General features: G+C 46.7%; 2 protein-coding genes across 3 annotated transcripts in view; one reads left to right on the forward strand and one right to left on the reverse strand.

Moving 5' to 3' along the window:
- Positions 1 to 8,310, reverse strand: part of Jmjd1c (jumonji domain containing 1C) — a 174,788-nt gene extending 166,478 nt beyond the window's left edge. The window contains exon 1 of the mRNA XM_041655884.1: positions 8,033 to 8,310. The gene's annotated coding sequence lies outside the window, so the exon portion shown is untranslated. The remainder of the gene's footprint in view (positions 1 to 8,032) is intronic.
- Reep3 (receptor accessory protein 3) overlaps positions 7,819 to 18,886 on the forward strand; it is a 75,546-nt gene continuing 64,478 nt past the window's right edge. The window contains exon 1 of one of the 2 annotated variants that reach the window (XM_041655886.1): positions 7,819 to 7,933. In XM_041655886.1, the coding sequence (XP_041511820.1) occupies positions 7,902 to 7,933 (32 nt within the window). In that variant the 5' untranslated portion in view covers positions 7,819 to 7,901. The remainder of the gene's footprint in view (positions 7,934 to 18,886) is intronic. The other variant, XM_041655887.1, reaches the window with a different exon arrangement.

The raw sequence follows: 18,886 nt of genomic DNA on the forward strand, positions 1-18,886 counted from the left end.
CTGATCTCCAGCTGTTGGTACTAGTGGGAGGCAGTGAAAACTTGAGGAGCAGGGTACTGTGACCCTGGCTTACCTCTTCCCCTCCTCCCAAGAAGTGGAAAAGTGAATGACAGCTCTTAGGAGCATGGGCCCAGCCACGATGCTCTCTCTGCCTCAGGCGGGCACAGAAAAACACCTAGCCAAGTGACCTGGCTAAGACCTCTGACCCTCACCTCCCTTTGAGGTAACTCTTCAAGTATTTTGTCACAGTGACAGCTGGCGGAACCCAGATGGCAACCATTCAAGGTGTTGACAGTATATTTTTATTCTTTTATGTCTGGGTTTCTGGGAGTTAAGACGGGGTCTTTGACATGCTCAGTGTGGAGTCTACTACTAGACTCTCCCCTATAGCTTTTGGAACATGCGCTACATACCATAAACAGTCACATATCTGGCTGAGGCAAAACAGAACAAAGAAACAAATGCTCCAAACATCCAAAACATCAATGAGTGAAAAGAAAAACTAAACTGACATATACTCAAACAGTGGTAATCCTACACAGCAGAAGAAATCAAGGAGCCAGGCTTACAAGTAAAAATAAGCCTCAAAAACCTAGTATTAAGTAAAGAAAACAAGAAGGCGTGTAGAGCATCTAGAAAGGCGTGCGGAAGATCAAAGGCCTCTGCGGGGATTCTCAGAATGGGCAGGTGGGAGAGCGAACACAAAGTCTCAGGGTAGGGAGAATGTTAAGTCAAGGAACCACGGGCTGGTGTCCTAACCTTGTCAAGGTCTCGGCCAACTTCAGCAGCGACAGAAGTTCACAAACTTAAAAGTCTATAGTAACCACGATGATCCTTTGATAGAACTAACTACACTCTAATTACAATGATCTGGCTTTCAAAGTTTCTGAATCCCCTGCCAGGAGGTGGTAACACACACCTTTAATCCCAGCACTCAGGCAGGCAGTTCTCTGTGAGTTCGAGGTCAGCGTGGTCTACAGAGTGAGTTCCAGGACAGGCACCAAAGCCACACAGAGAAATCCAAAGTTTCTGAACCCAAACTAGAGACTATGAGAAAGCTAGAGCAGGCACAGAACGGATTCAGGCAGCATCACAGGTGAGTTTGAGACACAGCAAGTACAGTCAGCTTTTAAAATGCAAAGGAGAGGCACAAGAACAGGAGACACAGTGTGAAACAACAGGCCCAGACCACGTCTCAAGAGAGGAGTGCACAACCGCAGGCCTGGCACCCATGGCAATGGAAAAACGCGGGCAAGCTGTCCTCTGAGATGCTTGAATTCATCGTCTACAAACAACTTGTGAGTATCAGAGCATTCTCAGCAATATAGTTATTTGAGGGGTAAGGTGGCAGCTGAGCAACTTTTATCTAGTTTCCTTAATAACCAAGACACTGGAGCAGAGTACAATGGTCCAGTCTTTAACACCAGCACTCGGGAGACAGAGGCAGGCAGATCTGAGTTAGAGGCCAGTGTGGTCTACATAGTGAGTTCCAGGCCAGCCAGTGAGACTCTGTCTTAGGAAGGAGGAAGGGAGGGAAGGAGGGAGGGAGGGAGGGAGGGAGGGAGGGAAAGTTGTCACATGAGCTGACAAATTTCACTAACACGTGAGCACACGCAGTGTTCCACCCTTCACTCGACTTCCCCTTCTTTCCACCATTATTTGTTGTGCATCCACGCTGTGTGTCTAGGTTCAAGCCTTAGCACGCTCCTGAGGACTCTAGGACCCTTTGGAGTCAGTTCTCTCCTCCCACTTGTGTCCTGAGGATCAAACCCAGGTTGTCAGTCTTGGGGGCAAGCATCTCTATCGGCTGAGTCGCCTCACGAGCCCCATCAACTTCCCTTCTTAGCAAGGATTTGCTAGTTTGGTCAACATCATGTAGGAGAAAAGTGAGAAACATGAATGAGAAGTAACTTTCTTGTTTAAAGGCTGGGATTTAAGAAGAAAGCTTGGGTCTGACCTGTGAGAGCAGCAAGAAGGACGAGGAGGAGGAGGAAAGAAGTACCCCTGTGGCTAACAAGGTGCCCTGGTGCTATCAACGCCCCACACAGACTGGCTTTCCTCACCCTCCACAGCTTCCCCACGGGTCTTGTACATCCTACAGATTTTAACACGTGTATCATGACTCCCTCCTGTGAATCACTGCAGGACAAGGACAGAGACGCTTTATTGTGTTACAGATCTGCTCGGTGCCTCTCCACTCCACCCACCCCACAACTAGGAGAGTCACTTTCTGCTGTGCACGGTTCTGCCTTTTCAGGTCACAAGCTTGAAGTCACAGTGCACACAGAGCTCGGACTCTTCAGGAAGTGTTTCTTTCGTAAGAATGTAGGGTGAGGTTTCCTGGACTTGACTGCTTCCTCTCTTTCAGCGCTGTCTAAGCTTATTAGAGTTTATCTACTCCCTACTGCAGAACATCTTGGTCACACATGAACTCTGACGAATGTGAATAAAGCTGCTAGAGACGCCTGCAGGGTTCCCTGTAACCTAAGCCAGCATGGGAGGGTCTGAGATCATAGGGCTCAACAGTTACTGACACGCTTGAGTCGGGAGAAGCTGCCTTTCAATCTGGCCGTGCCTTCTGTGCACATCCTCACTAGACTGCCCCCCTAGTGCCCTGAACCCCAGCCCGCACTGCTGCCCCAGTGCTCTGGACTGAGTCACCCTAACACGTGTGGAATGCATCCCCACCTTGTCAACCTGTGACAGATGGAGGTTGGGCCCTTTCCACGTGCTTACTTGTCATAGATTCTTCCTTCCGGAAGAGGCATCTCTTAAGATCCTTGGCCTAGTTTGTAATCATTGCTAAAAAGCAATGTTGATGGGGGCATCTCTCTCATGCTCCTGACCCTAGCAAGAAAGCATTCAATTCTTCACCATGCACTACGATCATCTACAGTTTGGGTGACATTCTTCACCAACCAACGAAGCCCCTCTTTATCCCTGTTTGGTGAACACTTTTCATAATGAACTAGTCTTGGGCTTGTCAAGCGCTTTTCTTGTGTGCGCTGATATGACCATATTGTTTTTCTTTCTTAGCCTGTTGATGTGATAAAATTATTCTAACTGCCAATTCGGCCCTTCACACCTGGAATGCCCCACTTTGTTACGAAGTATAATTTTTCATACATTACTGGGCTCCGTTTGCTAGTATCTTATTAAAGATTTTTGCATCTCTGTCTACAAAATGGTGATCTCTTGTTTATCTTATGTTTTCTTGGCAGGCAGCTGTCCCTTAAATCACTTTATACCTAGGAATGGTCCTCAAGCTATTAGCAAGAAGGAGGTTAGGGATTTCAGAAATCTGGCATGTGTGCTCGAGAGAGAGAGAAGACGGATATAACAAAAGCCCCTCTATCTTCTGAAAAAAGATGGCAATTTGTTCCTTTAGTATTTGGTAGAACTTAAACAAAAATTAGATTTTCTGAAGGGAATTAGATGATGGTTGAAGACAGTGGCACAAAAAGACTCGATTTTTCTCCATTTCACTTTTCAATTTCACTTGCTATGTTTCAAATTACAACACAACAACATCAGTACATATTTTTAAATTTTCTGTTTCAAGGCTAAACAGCCATAGAATTGGATCATCCAGTATTTTAGCTTTCTGAAAATTAGGTCGCAAATCCCACAGTTTTCTGAAATCACAAATCTAAATGGTAAAATGAGGGACTGTGATTTAATCTACTGTGTTTCAAAGGGACACCGAGAGGGCCTCAATCAAATGTGTCTCTGCCACTTTACATAGTGGGTTTGTTTTTAACCAGGAAGACGGAGAAAGCTCTTTGGTCTTAATCCACGGTTCAGGTGAGGCTCTTTCCTAAATGTAAAGACCTGAAACAATGCCAGCTCCCGGCGAGGCTTCCAAGAACTAGCCATCCAATGCATTTTGCTTTCCCTATTGTGAGCTGGTAAGCGCCTCTTATCGATACCTGTCCTGATTACCTAACTCCAAATCTAATCTGTCTATTCTAATTCGATCTCATCGGACTTTCAGCAGCAGCTCTGTATAAGCCAATTTCCATGCTGGATGCCAAACTCATCCTCTGCCGCAGATCTAACACCCAAAGAGACTGGCGAAGAAAGGGGCAGGCAGGTGGGTGCCCATCTGCAGCATAGAGCAAGATGAAGTTTCTTCCTCCAAGTAGGTCTCCCCCACCGCCGTTCTCTAAATTAGTGCGAAGGTAATTTGGTAATTTGAGACTCTTTACAAATGAAAGTATTTTCAATTATTTAAAAACACTCTCCTATTAGAAATGGGAAGGTGACCTAGTATTCAGTCTCATTAGCGTATTCATTAATAATTACATGACTAGACACTATCTCTTCTCTGTACCCTGTAATTCTGCTCTATATAATGGGATCTCTCTCTGACTGAGGTACTTTCCTCCTCTGTCGGTTTGCTAATAAATCAGCCCGCTTAACAAGCAAAAGACGTGCATTCCACTATCTCCTAGGACCACTAAGTGAAGATGCTGGTAGTGAAAGCAAGTCCTTGAAGTGGGTCTTAAAACCCTTTGCGTTCGATCACCACCCATTAACATATTCCTTCAGAAGGAAACACCCTGACTCACCTCACCTCGGTGCTGGTAAGAGAAGCAGGTCTCCCGAGAAAAGTGTCCTCTGCCCTACATACACTGCCTCCCATCAAAACGGGACTCCATAGCCACAGAAGAAACGTATCTTTGCGTAACACAAGGCAGGAAGCATGCCACGCACAATACACAAACAGTATAAAAACAAAAACAAGGGCTTTAACTTTGTTCTACATGCAGTGATGGCAAGCACGCCAAGGAAGATGATCAAAGGCTCCTCAGAGCTAGAGAGGTGGTTGTGGTTAAGGGTGCTTGATCCTCAGCCAAGAAGACCAGAGTTCCTATCCCAGCACCCCCCCACAACCCCCACAACCCCCACAAGCCAGGCTTGGTTACCCATGTTCCTTTAACCTTAGTGTGTGGGAAGGGGCAATGGCAGGAGAATCAGTAGGATTTGCTGGGTAACAGAATAGCTGAAAACATATACTCTCCAAGTCCAGAATGACCCTGCCTCAAGGATAAGACAAACACAGAGGGTGTCTGACCCCCCCGCCACTCTCTGGCCTTGGGACTCACGTGTGTGCCTGCACACGCACACGCGCACACACACGCACGCACGCACGCACGCATCTGGGCAAAAGATACTGTATTTCCTTTTCTCACATAGTCCCAAAGCCTCATCTTACACAGTGGAGCATATTATCTAATGGCCATCTATTAGCAGATCTGAGATTCAGTAATCGAAACAGCCACCTCTAAAAGCTGGGCACTTTCCACAAGAGGTTCCTCCTTGGATATTCTGACGCTTATTTAGGTCAATAGTCCTCAACCATATCAGTTTCTATGTGGCCCATCCGTCAAACACTTTGCGATTTTTACTCTACCTACCACTCTGAAATGAAAACGAGTAAGCTCTCTACCAACAATTTCAAACATAATCAATCCATCTATCCTAAATAAAATGATAAATGAAAAGGGGAAATTAAAATAAGTTACATTAAAAAAATGCATGTCAACATTTGAACGCTGGGACAAAATAATTAGTAACTGGACACGACTGCACTGCAAAACTGCTTATGATGCAATGACCCAAAACTATAAACAATTGCTCATCAAGTTGTGAACAAAACAACCCTTCCTTTAATCTACACAACAGGAATGGACAGGCACAGATACAAGAAAATTCACTCTGGGTTAAAACGATGACTTTATAAAGTGGAAACTTCAGGCTCAGATAGTTACAAATATTAAAGGAATGTCAAGCATGATATTCCTAAGCCATGAAGGACACAGGAACATTCTTTGTTCAGCATGTCCCGCACACAGCATCCCTGCCCCCATCCACCACGTGTTAGTGGTAATCCCAATTACAAACCACTAAGTGGGGGGGTTGCTAATTTCCCCCTAGAGAGCAACCTCCCTGGACCAACTAGCTCCCACACAATTTAGGTATGAATCACAATATTGGAGTCCAGCTCTATTACCTATGAACTATGCGATCACTGGCTAATGAGTTAAGTTCTCTAAACCTCCGTTTCCATGGTATCAAAGAGAATCAACACTCCAGGGCTGTCTGGAGTGTGGGGATGACTCAACAACACTGTAGCAGCACAGGGTAGGTGGTTTACAACCCCTGGCTTTTTGAAATAGGAACAAGGGGGCTGTATCCTGCAAACAAAAACAGAAAAACATCAGCGCCTGATAGGTACTAAAAAAAACTAAGTGAGTAAGAGTGAGAAAAGTCCAGAAATTTAAGGTGTAAGTTACTAGGGGCTCACGGGGTGGGGGCGGGGGGAACAAGTATCAGGAAAATCAAGGTCAGGAACGTAGAGAATAGGAATAAAGCATTCAAGAACAAAAAATGCAGTCAAAGGCATGAAAACACGGCTTGGCTCGGAGAAGAGAGGTGGGGGATGGCATATTAGGGGTCAGGGATGAAGGCTGCCGTGACATTACAGGACCGGTGCCCACGGAAGGATACCAAGGACACTGAGTATACCAGAAACCTGGGGCTTAGATGCAAACATGACTCCCCAATAACGCTGAATAATGGCCAAACTAAATATTCAGGACAAACACAAATTATCATTGCAGCCCCTGAAACAAAAGTCCATATTCTTAAATGTAAATAAGCAGAAAGAACCTAAGAGCAGAAGGCAGTTTGCATTCTCTGCTTCCTGGTTCTGCGGATGGACTGGGGCAGGCCTCGGCCTCTAGGGTGCTGGGATCACAAGGCCTTCACCATCAGGCCTCGCCAGCGCCTTTCTTTACTAACCAAAAGTCTTAATTTATAGACCTCATTCATTAAAAGGAACTGAGGATAATCTACCCCTGTCCCTTGATACCATTCCAGGCAAATCCGAGACCTTCCTAAACACATTAATTAGCAATACCTTACATCACCCTTGAAAAGCAAGAGGTAAGCTACGGTATTATTAGCCTCTTTTTATTATGGGGAAACTGGGGAACAAAAAGATTAAATTACAGTATGTCACAAAATGAGCCATCATATTTTCTAGCACTTTAATTAAAGGCACCAAGCCCACATTACAGACTTCCCAGCTTTAGTAGAACTTTTACTACTGCTTCAACCGGGGGACTAAGGGAAAAACACCAACAGTAACTTAAAGGTCATTTGCCCAATTTGATACTTGTCACCCAAAACTCGGCAGTTTCAAATTTTAGACCGTGTAAGCAGTAATCTACCCCTCCCCCCACGCGCACACACACCGGAAAGGAAAAAAAAAAATAAGGACACTTGTAAACAGCACCACCGGTCGGAAATCCTGGGTCCACGTTTTACTCGGGTTCTGTGGCAGGCAATTCAGGAGTTGGCTGTGGCCGACGGAAAAGATGCCCCAGGGGGCCCAGCGCGGCCTCGCCACCACCGCTGCCCAGCACTCCAAACATGACCCCAAACGCTCTCCCTTGGCCCCTGCATTGCACCACGAGCCTCGAGATCCCCAACCCAGACCTGGGCTAGGCCCTGGCTGCCGGGCTTCCGTGAGCACCGGAGCCGCACCTAGCCAGGCACTTCCCCAGCCGGGTTCCTCCCCGCGCCCGGCCTCGGCTCCCACGCATTCTCACCGCCCGACCGGTGTCCCCCGACGCAGGGAAGCGAGGTAGCCGCGCAGGTCGGTGGAGCGCAGCGCCCGTCGGGGTCCCGGAGCCGCCGCCTATCAGCGGAGCGCAGGGGCGGGGCCGGCTGGGGCGCGGGGCCGCGGGCGGGGGCGGGCGGGGGACCGGGCGCCGGGCGGCTCCGGGCGCCGCGCGCACACACCGGGCCGGCTCCCGAGGGCTCCAGCGCGGCCCCGGGGAGCGCGAGCGGGGAGCGCGCGGCCTGCGGTCAGCGGCCCAGCGGCCGGAAAGATGGTGTCCTGGATGATCTCCCGAGCCGTGGTGTAAGTGCCGGAGGGGACTGGGGGGTAGGGGGGTAAAGAAGCGCTCGTGGCCCGGTTGAGGAGCCGAGCACGACGGGCCGTGCGCGGCCTGCTGCTCACCCGTGTCCGAGTCGCTGCGGGGCTCCGGGGCGGCGGCGGCGCTGGGAGCAGAGCGCGGGCGGGCGGCGGGCTCTGCTCCGTGGAGCGGCTCCGTGGCGCTCGGCGGGCTCTGCTCGGCTTCTCCTCCGCTCCTCGGCTCGTCGGCTGCGCGCCGGGCGCTGCTCGGCTCCTCCTCGGCTTCTCGGCTCCTCCGCTGCCCGGCGGTGCGCGCGGCGGGCTCTGCTCGGCTCCGCGGCGCGCTCCCGGCTGCGGCTCCCGCTCCCGCGGCCCGAGCTGCGCGGCACCGCCCTGCGCAGGCTCCGCCGACGCTGAGCGCGGGAGGCCGGCGGGGCTCCGGATGCGCCCGAGCCTTTGTCACCAGGTCTACCGCGTTGCGGTGTCTGTGTCCCCGGCGGCCGTGCGCCCCGCGGTCACGTGTAGTAGGAGGAGAGATGGCTGTTAGAGCCCTGACTGCGGAGCTCTGCTCAGGGGTCCCAGGGTAGACCGCTAACCCAGGAAGGAGCCTGGACTTGAAAGGTCGGCCAAATCCTCCCTCGGGCCCTGTTTGGGAAGCAGTATTTGCGATGGAGGAGGCGCAGGTGTCTGTCCCCCTTTGTTCACATCTTTTCACTTTATTGCAATACCTGCCAGAACTGCGGGTCGGGAAGAAGGGGGTTGGAAGTTGTGTTGTTTAATCTGCAAAGGTATTTGAATACAAGTTAAACCGGTTCTTTCCTCCGTCTTCCACCTTAGCCCTCTCTGCTCTAAAAGAAAGTCACCAAGTAAACTGCGGTAATTTAGGTTGAGCCTGGGAATGGGGATTCATTATTCATGTAGGAGTAATGTCATCTGAGTACCTTAATGAAATGTTTATATGAGGTAGCAGGCCTCGCTGATTAGCTTATAATTTGAAGGGAGAAAATAACATTACTTGGGCTTTTTTTTTCTCTCTTTTCACTACGGAGTAGCTAAATTATCTAGCTTGGCTTTATTTCATTTGGAAGTGAGCTAGGTAACCTAATTTGCAATGCATTCAAAATTTGTCATTTTGCAAAACGCCTCAAGCTTTGAAGACTATGAACTTTTTGCGTTCATCTTAAAACCCAAAATAAATAGAGTTATACCACGGATGCCTTCAAATTGTTTTTTAGCCTTTTCCAGGGCAATCTTTGGGTTTCCACATAATCCAGGCATACTTTTTGCCAAGGAAGTATAGTCGACTCTACTAGGCTACCAGAAGTCTCTCAACTGCTTTGCCCAAGCTCTGAAATTAAATTCCCCATTTTAAAAAAAAAAAATGTATTTGTCTTTTGATCTCTTTGACCATTTCTACTGATGGAAAAATTATGGGACAGATTTTGCATTCACGAAAGTTTTGTTTTTGTTTTTGAAAAGGAATATGTTCCTAGTGCTGCCCCCAACACAAAGGTCAGTATCATGTAGGAGATCTTACTGGAACAGACATTGCATATTCTCAGATATCTACTGTACAGGTCAGAATGTCAAGCCTTATGAGGGTAATACCCAGTGTTAGACAAGGAAGAGATTATATGCGGTTGGAGAGTCATCAAAGAAGGCAAGAGAGATTACATTCAAAATAGATCTTAAAGAACAAACCTAAGCCAGACAGCCAAAGAGGAAGAAGGAAAGAGATTTCTGATAGGCGGATTGTTGTAAACCAGAGCCCAGGTAGATTACAGGGAGAGAGAAAGCATCACCATTGTCTCAAGAGTTGGTAATTCCCAGAGACTGTGAGTGGAGCCAGTGGAGGAGGGCACCTCACTGAAGAAAGCCTGCACACCTGCTTTGTCACCCGGTGGGATGGACGGTCAGGGTGAAGGGGAAGCAGGAAGATGTGATGAAGGAGAAAGGGGTTCTTCAGACAGGTGTTAATCAAGAGTGAGGAAATGTATTTCCTGGGCTTTAGACCCAGCACAGTGGAAGCACCCTTGGTAGAGAACCCGAGTGGTCTGTGTGCTTCCCTCTGCTCTTGAGTTTGTCTCTAAACATGAAAGCAGTCCTGTTGTCCACACAGACCTAGGCACATGTTCTGAACCATGCAGTGGGATTTCTTTATGTACATTCTTCCTAGGCTACTGAAAGAGCCAGCTGGTCCTACACAAGATCTGACAGTTTTCTCAGAGTCAACCTCTAGTGGCACCAGAAAGGGACAAAGGATTTATTTATTGTTTTGGGGGTATTCTTGGGGATATGCATCAAAGGACAACCTACAGGAGTCTGTTCTTTCTTTCCACCATGTGAGTCTCAGGGATTGAACTAGGAACTTAGACTCAGCAGCAGGTATGGTCTCCTCATCTTAACATGATTATTGTAAAAATCGACTCACTTAAATGTTGCCGCAAGACCAACAAATTAGCAATTTTTAATGTGTTTATTTATCTGTTTGTGTATGTGTGCATGGATGTATTCTGTGTACCATATTTCTGCAGGAATCCAAGGAGGTCAGAATACAGTGTCATATCCCTTCCATGTGGGTGCTAGAACCAAACCTGCCCCCCCCACACACACACACAGGAGACACCGAGTACTCTTAACCACTGAGCCAGCTCCCCAGGTTAGCAATTTTTGATGGTAACGTGAGTGTACCACATAATACTAAATTCCTATACCTCAAAATCTGAAAGCATGACTCACAAATTGAGGGAAATACCTACCCCCTTTCCCTAACTTTTCTTAGGTCTTGTTCTATAGCACTGTTCACAAAATCAAACCTCAAACCAGCTTATCTGAATTTAAATATTAGCTCTGTCACTTAGCGACAGTGACTCACCCCATAAGATAAGATGCATTCTTACATATAATGCCCACATGCAGCATGTGATGGGTGGTAATCATTCTATAAGTGCCAGTAAATCATTAGGAAATAAACCGCCAGTGTAAGTATGCCAGGCTGCATCAAGGAAGCACTTACCCTCCCAGTACCTATATATTGAATTTTAGACTATTTTATGTTTCCTTTTCTAACCCCCTCCGAGCCTGTGTTTAGATAACAAAGCTATACATACAAAAGTTTGTACTGTATCACTTTATAGGGGATGCTATAATGCAGGTACAGTTCTACAGTAGATATCCTTCATATATTGTCTTGAAGATTTCTTTAAGATAAACACATGACAAATATATCTGAATCAGACTTTTATGTTTTCATGATCCTTGGTCCAAAACAGCAAATTGTTGTCCAAAAAAAAAATTATTCCAAATGTCTTCTGTGCAAGCACAATATGCAGCCCGGCATATGGGAGGGTGGTGGTGCAGGCCTTTAATCCCAGCACTCTGGAGGCAGAGGCGGGAGGATGTCTGTGAGTTCGAAGCCAACTTGGTATACAGAGACAGTTCCAGGACAGCTGGAGCTCCCTGCACAGAGGAACCCTGTCTCAAAAAAACACACAAATAAGAAAGAAGATGCAGCCTGGCATACTTATACTGGTGTTTTGTTTCCTAATTATTTACTTATTAATGTCTATGCAAACACTCTGCATGTCCGAGTCCCTACCACTGGATGTTTCTTTGTCTTCCCTAAACTCCTTACTGGACAGGGAAACTCAGACTGTTTCATACTGGCTAGAAATATGTTTTAATCTAATTTTACTTCTCTTCCGGATGTTATATTTAGCTATACAGTTCATAGTTTTAGTGTTATGTGTGTGTGTGTATACATGTGTATGCGCATGTGTGGGCAGGAACACATGTATGTGAATCTAGAGGTCAACGACAGGTGTGTTCCTCTGTGGCTCTCCACTTTATCATTTGAGACAGGGAGATCCTCTCTGAACCTGGAGCTCACCACCTGGCTGGTCTGGCTGGCCAGCCAACCTCAGAGATTCATCCTCCTGTCTCTACGCCCAAGCACTAGAGCCACGGGTGCATCTGCTGTGCCCAGATTCTTACCATGGTCCTGGAGGTCTGGGCACAGGTCCTCATGCTTGCAGAGCAAGTGCTCTATCCCACTGAGCCATCGCCCCCACCCTATAATAACGTTCCCATTTGTTTTTATTTGCCCTTGGTTATTCGGGCAGTGCTGCAGAACAAACCTAAGACCTTGTACACACTAGTCAGATGTTCTACCACTGAACTACATCCCCAGTTCTTAAACAATTTGATTTTTTTTTTACTTTGTGATTTCTTTATATAAATCCAGATATTTGATAAGTACTTTTTTGTCATATAGAATTGAATTATGGAGAGTTCCCTATTTCCTTCTTTCATGAGTAACCCCTTTCTTATATTTTGCCTTACCAAGATTGCATCAAATGGCAGTAGTGAGGAAACTCCCCTCCTCTTCCTTTAACTCTTTGTTCTAGTTTCATTTCTGTTGTCGTGACAAATATCCCGACAGAAAGCTATGTAGGGAAGGAAGGGTTTATTTTGATTCAGAATTCCAGGCGGCAGTCCGTTACTGCAAGGACATGAGGACAGGAACATAGGCATCATATCCACAGCTGGGGTGGGGTTGGTCCTGGCTTGCTTTCCTCTAGCTTTTTTTTCTCTTAGAGGGATTGGGTCCTAGGGGATGTTGCCACCCGCTGTGGACTGGCTCTTCCTACACCAGTTAACAGTCATGACTGTTCCACCCATAGACGTGTCCATAGGCCGACCTGATGTGGATCATGCCCTATGAAGGCTCTTTCCAAGTGGTTTAAGGTTGGGCCAAGTTGATTGTTAAAGCTAATCAGCGTGTTCATCATCTTTTTTATATTTCATGAATATATCTTTGGAGATAAAGTTGTACACTTTGTCTATGCTCTAGAAATGCCCCCTCCTCTTTCCAGCATGTTCTCTTTTACCCCTCTGCCAGATGTTTCTTCTAAGCATACACATGTGTTATGATTTCTCACACACCCTTAAAAACGTAATTTCACAACATCCCTTCATGGTGCTGTACTTTCCTTCTTACCTCTTCCTTTCCCTCCCTCCCTTCCACATAAGATGGTGCACACCTTCAACCCCAGCACTTGGGAGACAGAGGGCAGGCAGGTTCTCTGTGAGGTTGAAGTCACCCTGGTCTACAAGAGCTAGTTCCAGGACAGCCAGGGCTACACAGAGAAACCCTGTCCCCACCCCACTCCCCCAAAAAATAGAAATATGAAGCTGAAGGTTACTGTTATGTTGCCAGTGTCAGCAACATGGCAAAACCAGAGCTGGCAAGGAAAGAGTAAGTGAAAGTCATGGGAGGAATCTAGATACAGGTTTGTGCTGACCAGTAGTAATTCAGAAAGTAATTTCAGGAAGTACTCAGATATCATATAGAATGTGTTGATGTTTCCCAGGTAATGGTGTTCCCGTCTTAGGAAGTAATTATGTGCACGCATAAGTAAAACCCATCGCTCTGCCGTCGACAGCTTCATTAACCTTTTATCATGTCACATTTCCGGGAAGTGTGGCCCGCTGGCACTGATGCAGCTGAGCACCAAACTAGGTCACTTCAGAAGCCTGAGATGGGGCTGACAACAGGTCAGCTCCCGAGGGCTGAGGCAGCCTCTGTGGAGCTTCTGCTTCCTGGTGGTTTGCGAGCCATCTTGGATCCCTTCATCTTCACACAGATGCGTGTCGGGGTGCTGTCCAAACTCTCACTGGGTCATAGCCTGCTATGATGCCTTCCTTTTAACTTGATTATCCCCCTAAAGACCCTGTCTCCAGATAAGGTCACCTTCTAAAGTAAGGCTTTGGTCCCCAGCGGTGCACAGTGATCTCCAGGCATTGAGAGGGTGACAGACAGCCACATAAGAACTATCTTAGGGCCTGGGTTAAAGGGGAAATGTAACAAAATAGCTGTCTCAATATGATTTTAGTCTGTAGGGGGAAGGGTGCTAATTTTCTCCTGAGAAATCACCGAGCCAGAACTGACAGTGGGTGTGGGAAGCTGTAGGCGACAAGCTTATGTGATCTCACCTTTCACCTCGTTGACACAGGGTCTCCATGGTTGCTGCTGCATGCACTGTGTACTCCAGGCTAGCTGATCCAAGAGCTCCCGGGCAATTCTGTTTCCACACCGCATCCAGCTTGCCTTTTTTTTTTAAAAAAAAAATCCGTATGCGTGTTTTGCCTTCATGTATGTCTGTTTACCATGTGCATGTGTGCCTAATGCCCACAGAGGCCGAAAGAGGACATTGGATCCAGTTACAACTAGCCGTGAACCACCATGACACACCTAGATTTTTATGTGGGCACCAGGGATCAATCTCGGGTCATGAGGCTTGCTCGCACAGGTAGCGCTTCACCCACTGAACCAACTTGACAGCCCGTAAAGGGCAATTTTATAACCTCTAAAACTGTTCACCATTAACTGCCGGCCTTGTGAAAGAAGCTTGTGGTCCCCCACTGGGACCAGAAGGTAGTAGAGAGCCCCAGTGAAGAGCTTGACTGTACTGTTTGTCTGCTTTATTACAAGAATATCATCACTGTTGACATTAAAATGACATGTCTTATGCTAAAGACACTGATAACAGGAAACTTTTCATCTTCAAGTTTAACCAGTCTTTTTTAGGGAGTGGAGCTGAAATGAGGTCTCTCTAAGTAGCCCTGGCTGTCCTAGAACTTGCTATGTAGACCTAAGTTGGCCTTGAACTCACAGAGATCTTCCTGCCACTGCTTTCCTCCTGCTGGCATGCACCACCACACCTGGCCAAAGTTTACTGTTGTTGGTTGTTTTACTCTTTCGGCTTTTGGGGGGACCTGCCACCCAGCTCTCAAATAAATCACACACGGAGGCTTATTCTTTCTTCTAAATGCCTGGCCTTTGCTTGTTTCTAGCCAGCTTTTCTTAAATTATACCCATCTTTTTGCCTCTGGGCTTTTTTCCTTGATATCTCTCTCTCTCTCTCTCTCTCTCTCTCTCTCTCTCTGTCTCTCCCCCCTTCTCTCTCTCTCTCCCCCCCCTCTCTCTCCCCTCTCTCTCACCCCTCTCTCTCACCCCTCTCCCCCCCCTCTTCCCTCTCTCACCCCTCTCTCTCCTCTCTCTCTCTCTCACCCCTCTCACACCTCTCTCCTCTCTCCTCTCTCTCTCTCTCTCTCTCTCTCTCTCTCTCTCTCTCTGTCTCTCCCCTCTCCCCCCCCCCCCTTTTCTCCTATTTATTCTCACTGCTTGCTAGCCCCACCTATCCTTTTTCCTGCCTTGCTATTGGCATTGGTGGTTCATCTCTTTATTAGACCATCAGGTATTTTAGACAGACAAAGTAACACAGCTTCACAGAGTTAAAACAATGCAGCAGAAAAGAATGCAACACATCTTTGCATCATTAAACAAATGTTCCACAGCATAAACAAATGTAACACACATTAAAATAATATTCTACAATATTTTACAAAACTTTAGGGGCTTCCAAAAGTTGGAATGTGCTTTCTTCAAAACTCTAAAGTGAGGAAACTTGACTCTTACCCTTGGAAAAACCCACAGGCCATTTAAACAATAGGCCCAAAGAGCCGTACCCACAGCACTACAGACTGGGGACCCAAACTGTAACCAAACCTGGTAGACTGTGTCATGTTCAGAGTAGCCCAAGAATTGGTAAGGTCACTGAGAAAAAGGAAGATTCACCCTGCTGTGATTGGCTGGCGTTAGACTTAATGTCACTCAAAAAAGAATACAGAAGCTATCGTAGGCAAGTGTGGAGCTCTAATGGGACAGAGAAGGAAGTCAGAGTCAGTGGGGGTGCTTGGCTGGCAGGCCACACACCGGAATCGCTCAGGAAAGATTAGTATGCCGTAAGAAACGAACGGGAAAGTCAGCCAGCCAGAGTGGTACATGCTTGCCAATCCAGGCTTCTTGAAAGGCTGACAAGAGTATCCTATGAGCCAAGGAATTGAAGGACAGTATAGCAATACCCAGTCTCAATTAAAGCAGGATCAACCGGGAAAATGAAGGTATATAGAATTTCACAGATGTTGTTATGGTGGCTTAGTTATCTCACACACAAAAAAAAAGTCCAAAAATAAGTAACTTTACATTCATTCACCATTCCTAACAATAATTTTTACCTCTGCCAATCTCTGTGGGAAAATCTGCGATCATTTCAGCAGCCTTTAAAGTATACACACTTTTTAAACTAATTGGGAGCATAGTTTTGTCAATTCCTGTCTAGCTTAGGGGAGGGGAGGAAGTAGTGCTGGAAAAGCTGGTGCTAGACCGAATTATGGGTTTGTGGCACGTAAATGCACATCTTGTAATGGTCCTGCACCTGCTAGGAGCTCCTTAAGTCTAAGAGAAGGATGGACAAATGCATGGCATCTCCTAGGAGGAACCAGCATGGATGGACAGATGTACAGAAGGACGGACTCACTCATGTACAGAGAAATGTAAATGGAGACCATATTGAAATTCTGTTTAGCACCTGCTCGATTGCAAAAATTAAGAACTCTGGGCTGGAGAGATGGCTCAGAGGTTGAGAGCATTGCCTGCTCTTCCAAGGGTCCTGAGTTCAGTTCCCAGCGGCCACGTGGTGGCTCACAACCATCTGTGGTGAGGTCTGGTGCCCTCTTCTGGCCTGCAGGCACACGTAGACGGAATATTGTGTACATAATAAATAAATAAATAATTTAAAAAAAATTAAGAACTCTGAAAATATCAAGTGTTGGCAAGGATGCGTGTAGCAGCCATGTCTTCCTTAGAATGCCAATAAGAACGGAAGATTCTGGGGCTGGACTTAAAAGATGTTGCCCTGACTGACAGCATTGATCACCCAGCAATCCCATAGCTAGTTCCATACCCTAAAAGAAATTAAATACGTATACCAAGAAACATCTCAAGGATGCTTATGTAAAGCAAAAAATGACTGAAGATAGCAGTTTCCATAGACAGGAAGAATGAGTAGATGCATATTTACACAATGGAGTGTTATGCCGACTGTGAAACTGAGTGTAGTGAGCCTTCCTGTGGGGGAGTATTCAGAGAATTACAGTGTTGTGTATGAAGCAACCCAGTTTTGACTGTGGATTGCATGACACCATCTTTAAATGTCTCCACATAGGCAAGACTATGATAGTTAAATTGCATGTGTGTGCCAAGTCTTTTTCTTTTCAACCTCAGAAAAGTGAGTGTTCTGCACAAACTTTAGGATAGGGGTTAGCTGTGAACACAGCAAGAGATTTCGAGGTTGGCCTTACGGCATTCTCCTCCTGAGCGCAACAGATTCATGTAATTCTCTTTATCGTGCTATGTAACATAGGAGTTGGATACACGTTTGACACTTGAAGTGATTTAGGAGCGACTTGCGGTAACTGAAGGGACAAGCTGAGGCAAGCAGGGAGCAGATACCATGGGAAGGAGAGGCTGGTCCTGGCCCAGCCCATATGTTCTTGCTGGTGTAAGGGCCGGTTCTAGTGCTACGCCAGGCCACAGATGGAGGTAGGGAAGGAGCCGCACCTGTCATCATGAGTCTTTGAACAGAAGGCCAGAACCTTTGAGAAACTGCCGAGCAGGCTGTCTCTTGTTCTTTTTCTCAAAGCTGGTATAAGTCCAGGGAAGGATGTCCAACTTCAAGTTTATCCAAAGGGTTTTTGAGGTTCTAGAAGTAGATGCATAAGTGACTAGTTCAATGTTCTCTCTGTTTATTTCCATTGATTGTCAGATGAGAGTTGGGTGCTTTTTAATTTTTTTTAAATATTGAGGAGGGGACATGAGTGTCACAACATTGGTATAGAAGGTAGAGGACATCACATGGATTTCGGTCCTTGTCTTCCACCTTGTTTGAGACAGGGTCTCTTGTTTGCTCTAACAGATCTTTGGGCTTCTGGGACTTCAGTGTCCGTCTCCCATCCCACTGTAGGTGTTATGGGATTGCAGACATGGGATCCTACCTCGAGTCCCTACCCATGCATTCAAGCCCTCCAACCGCTGCACCATCTCTCCAGCCCTAGGAGTTACCCTCTTGTCTACCTCTTTGATATGTAGCACATACTATAAAAAGTAACTCCACATTTAAAAGTGTGTGAATTACCGTGGCCAGCCCTGAGAGATAATATGGATACTAAAATGCAGACTCATGTTCTTCACTCAGTGACCGTTTTGTGTTTTAATGCTGTGGCTGGTCTGTTTTGATTGACTGACTGTAGCCAAAAATCTTATATTGCTTGTGACTACCCAGTGCTTCCACAAAAGTAGTTTACCTTGAGTGGGAGATGTGGCTCAGTGTTAGAGTTCTTAGCTTGCATGCATGAAGTCTTGGGGTTCAGTCCCCATTTCTGCAAGCAGGGAGTCCACATAGCACACGTGTTTTAGAGCAATTCCACGGGATGCCAAAGGGAAGACTTAGCAGTGGGCTCTGGGTGGCTCTGAACTGTCAGAGGAAGAAGGCATCTGACACAAATAGGAATCATGGTTTGCAGCTAGTTACTCCCTGGCCACCCTGAGCTCTATCTGAAAGAAAGAGAACATGAAGGGGGGGTGTGTGCTTTCCCGGGGGTCACTATTGCTGTAGGGATGCTCTAAGACATCTGTCACTCTCTGGTGGCCAGGATTTATTTGGCTTGTTAGACTGGTCCCTTGCTCTTGTTCATTTCCCCGCGCTGTGCTCATTTGGTCAGTGAATGACACACACATACAGAGAGCATCAGAGGATCCAGGACCGGATGTGGGACATAGCTCTCTCTTGAAAGATGTGTAATTTGAGGATGGCTGGTTTGGAGTTTTAAAAGTCACCTCTACACTCCACCCCCACCCCAGTCATGCAGCAGTCACTCAGAAGTAAACACACATTACAAATGTAGCTTTTTCAGCTTGGAGAGAGTTTGTCTCCATATGGGCTCTGAATGACCTAGATTCCCTCTAGTGCTGGTCAGATTCTTACTTTGCTATGTTTTGTCAGTCTTTATGTTTTGCTAACATGTTAATTCAGGAAACCAAGTCTGAAACTTTCCGGC

This window comes from Microtus oregoni, unplaced genomic scaffold (genome assembly GCF_018167655.1).
Source record: "Microtus oregoni isolate MIOR12 unplaced genomic scaffold, Mior012 000007F_ref0000211, whole genome shotgun sequence".
NCBI classification, from domain to species: domain Eukaryota; kingdom Metazoa; phylum Chordata; class Mammalia; order Rodentia; family Cricetidae; genus Microtus; species Microtus oregoni.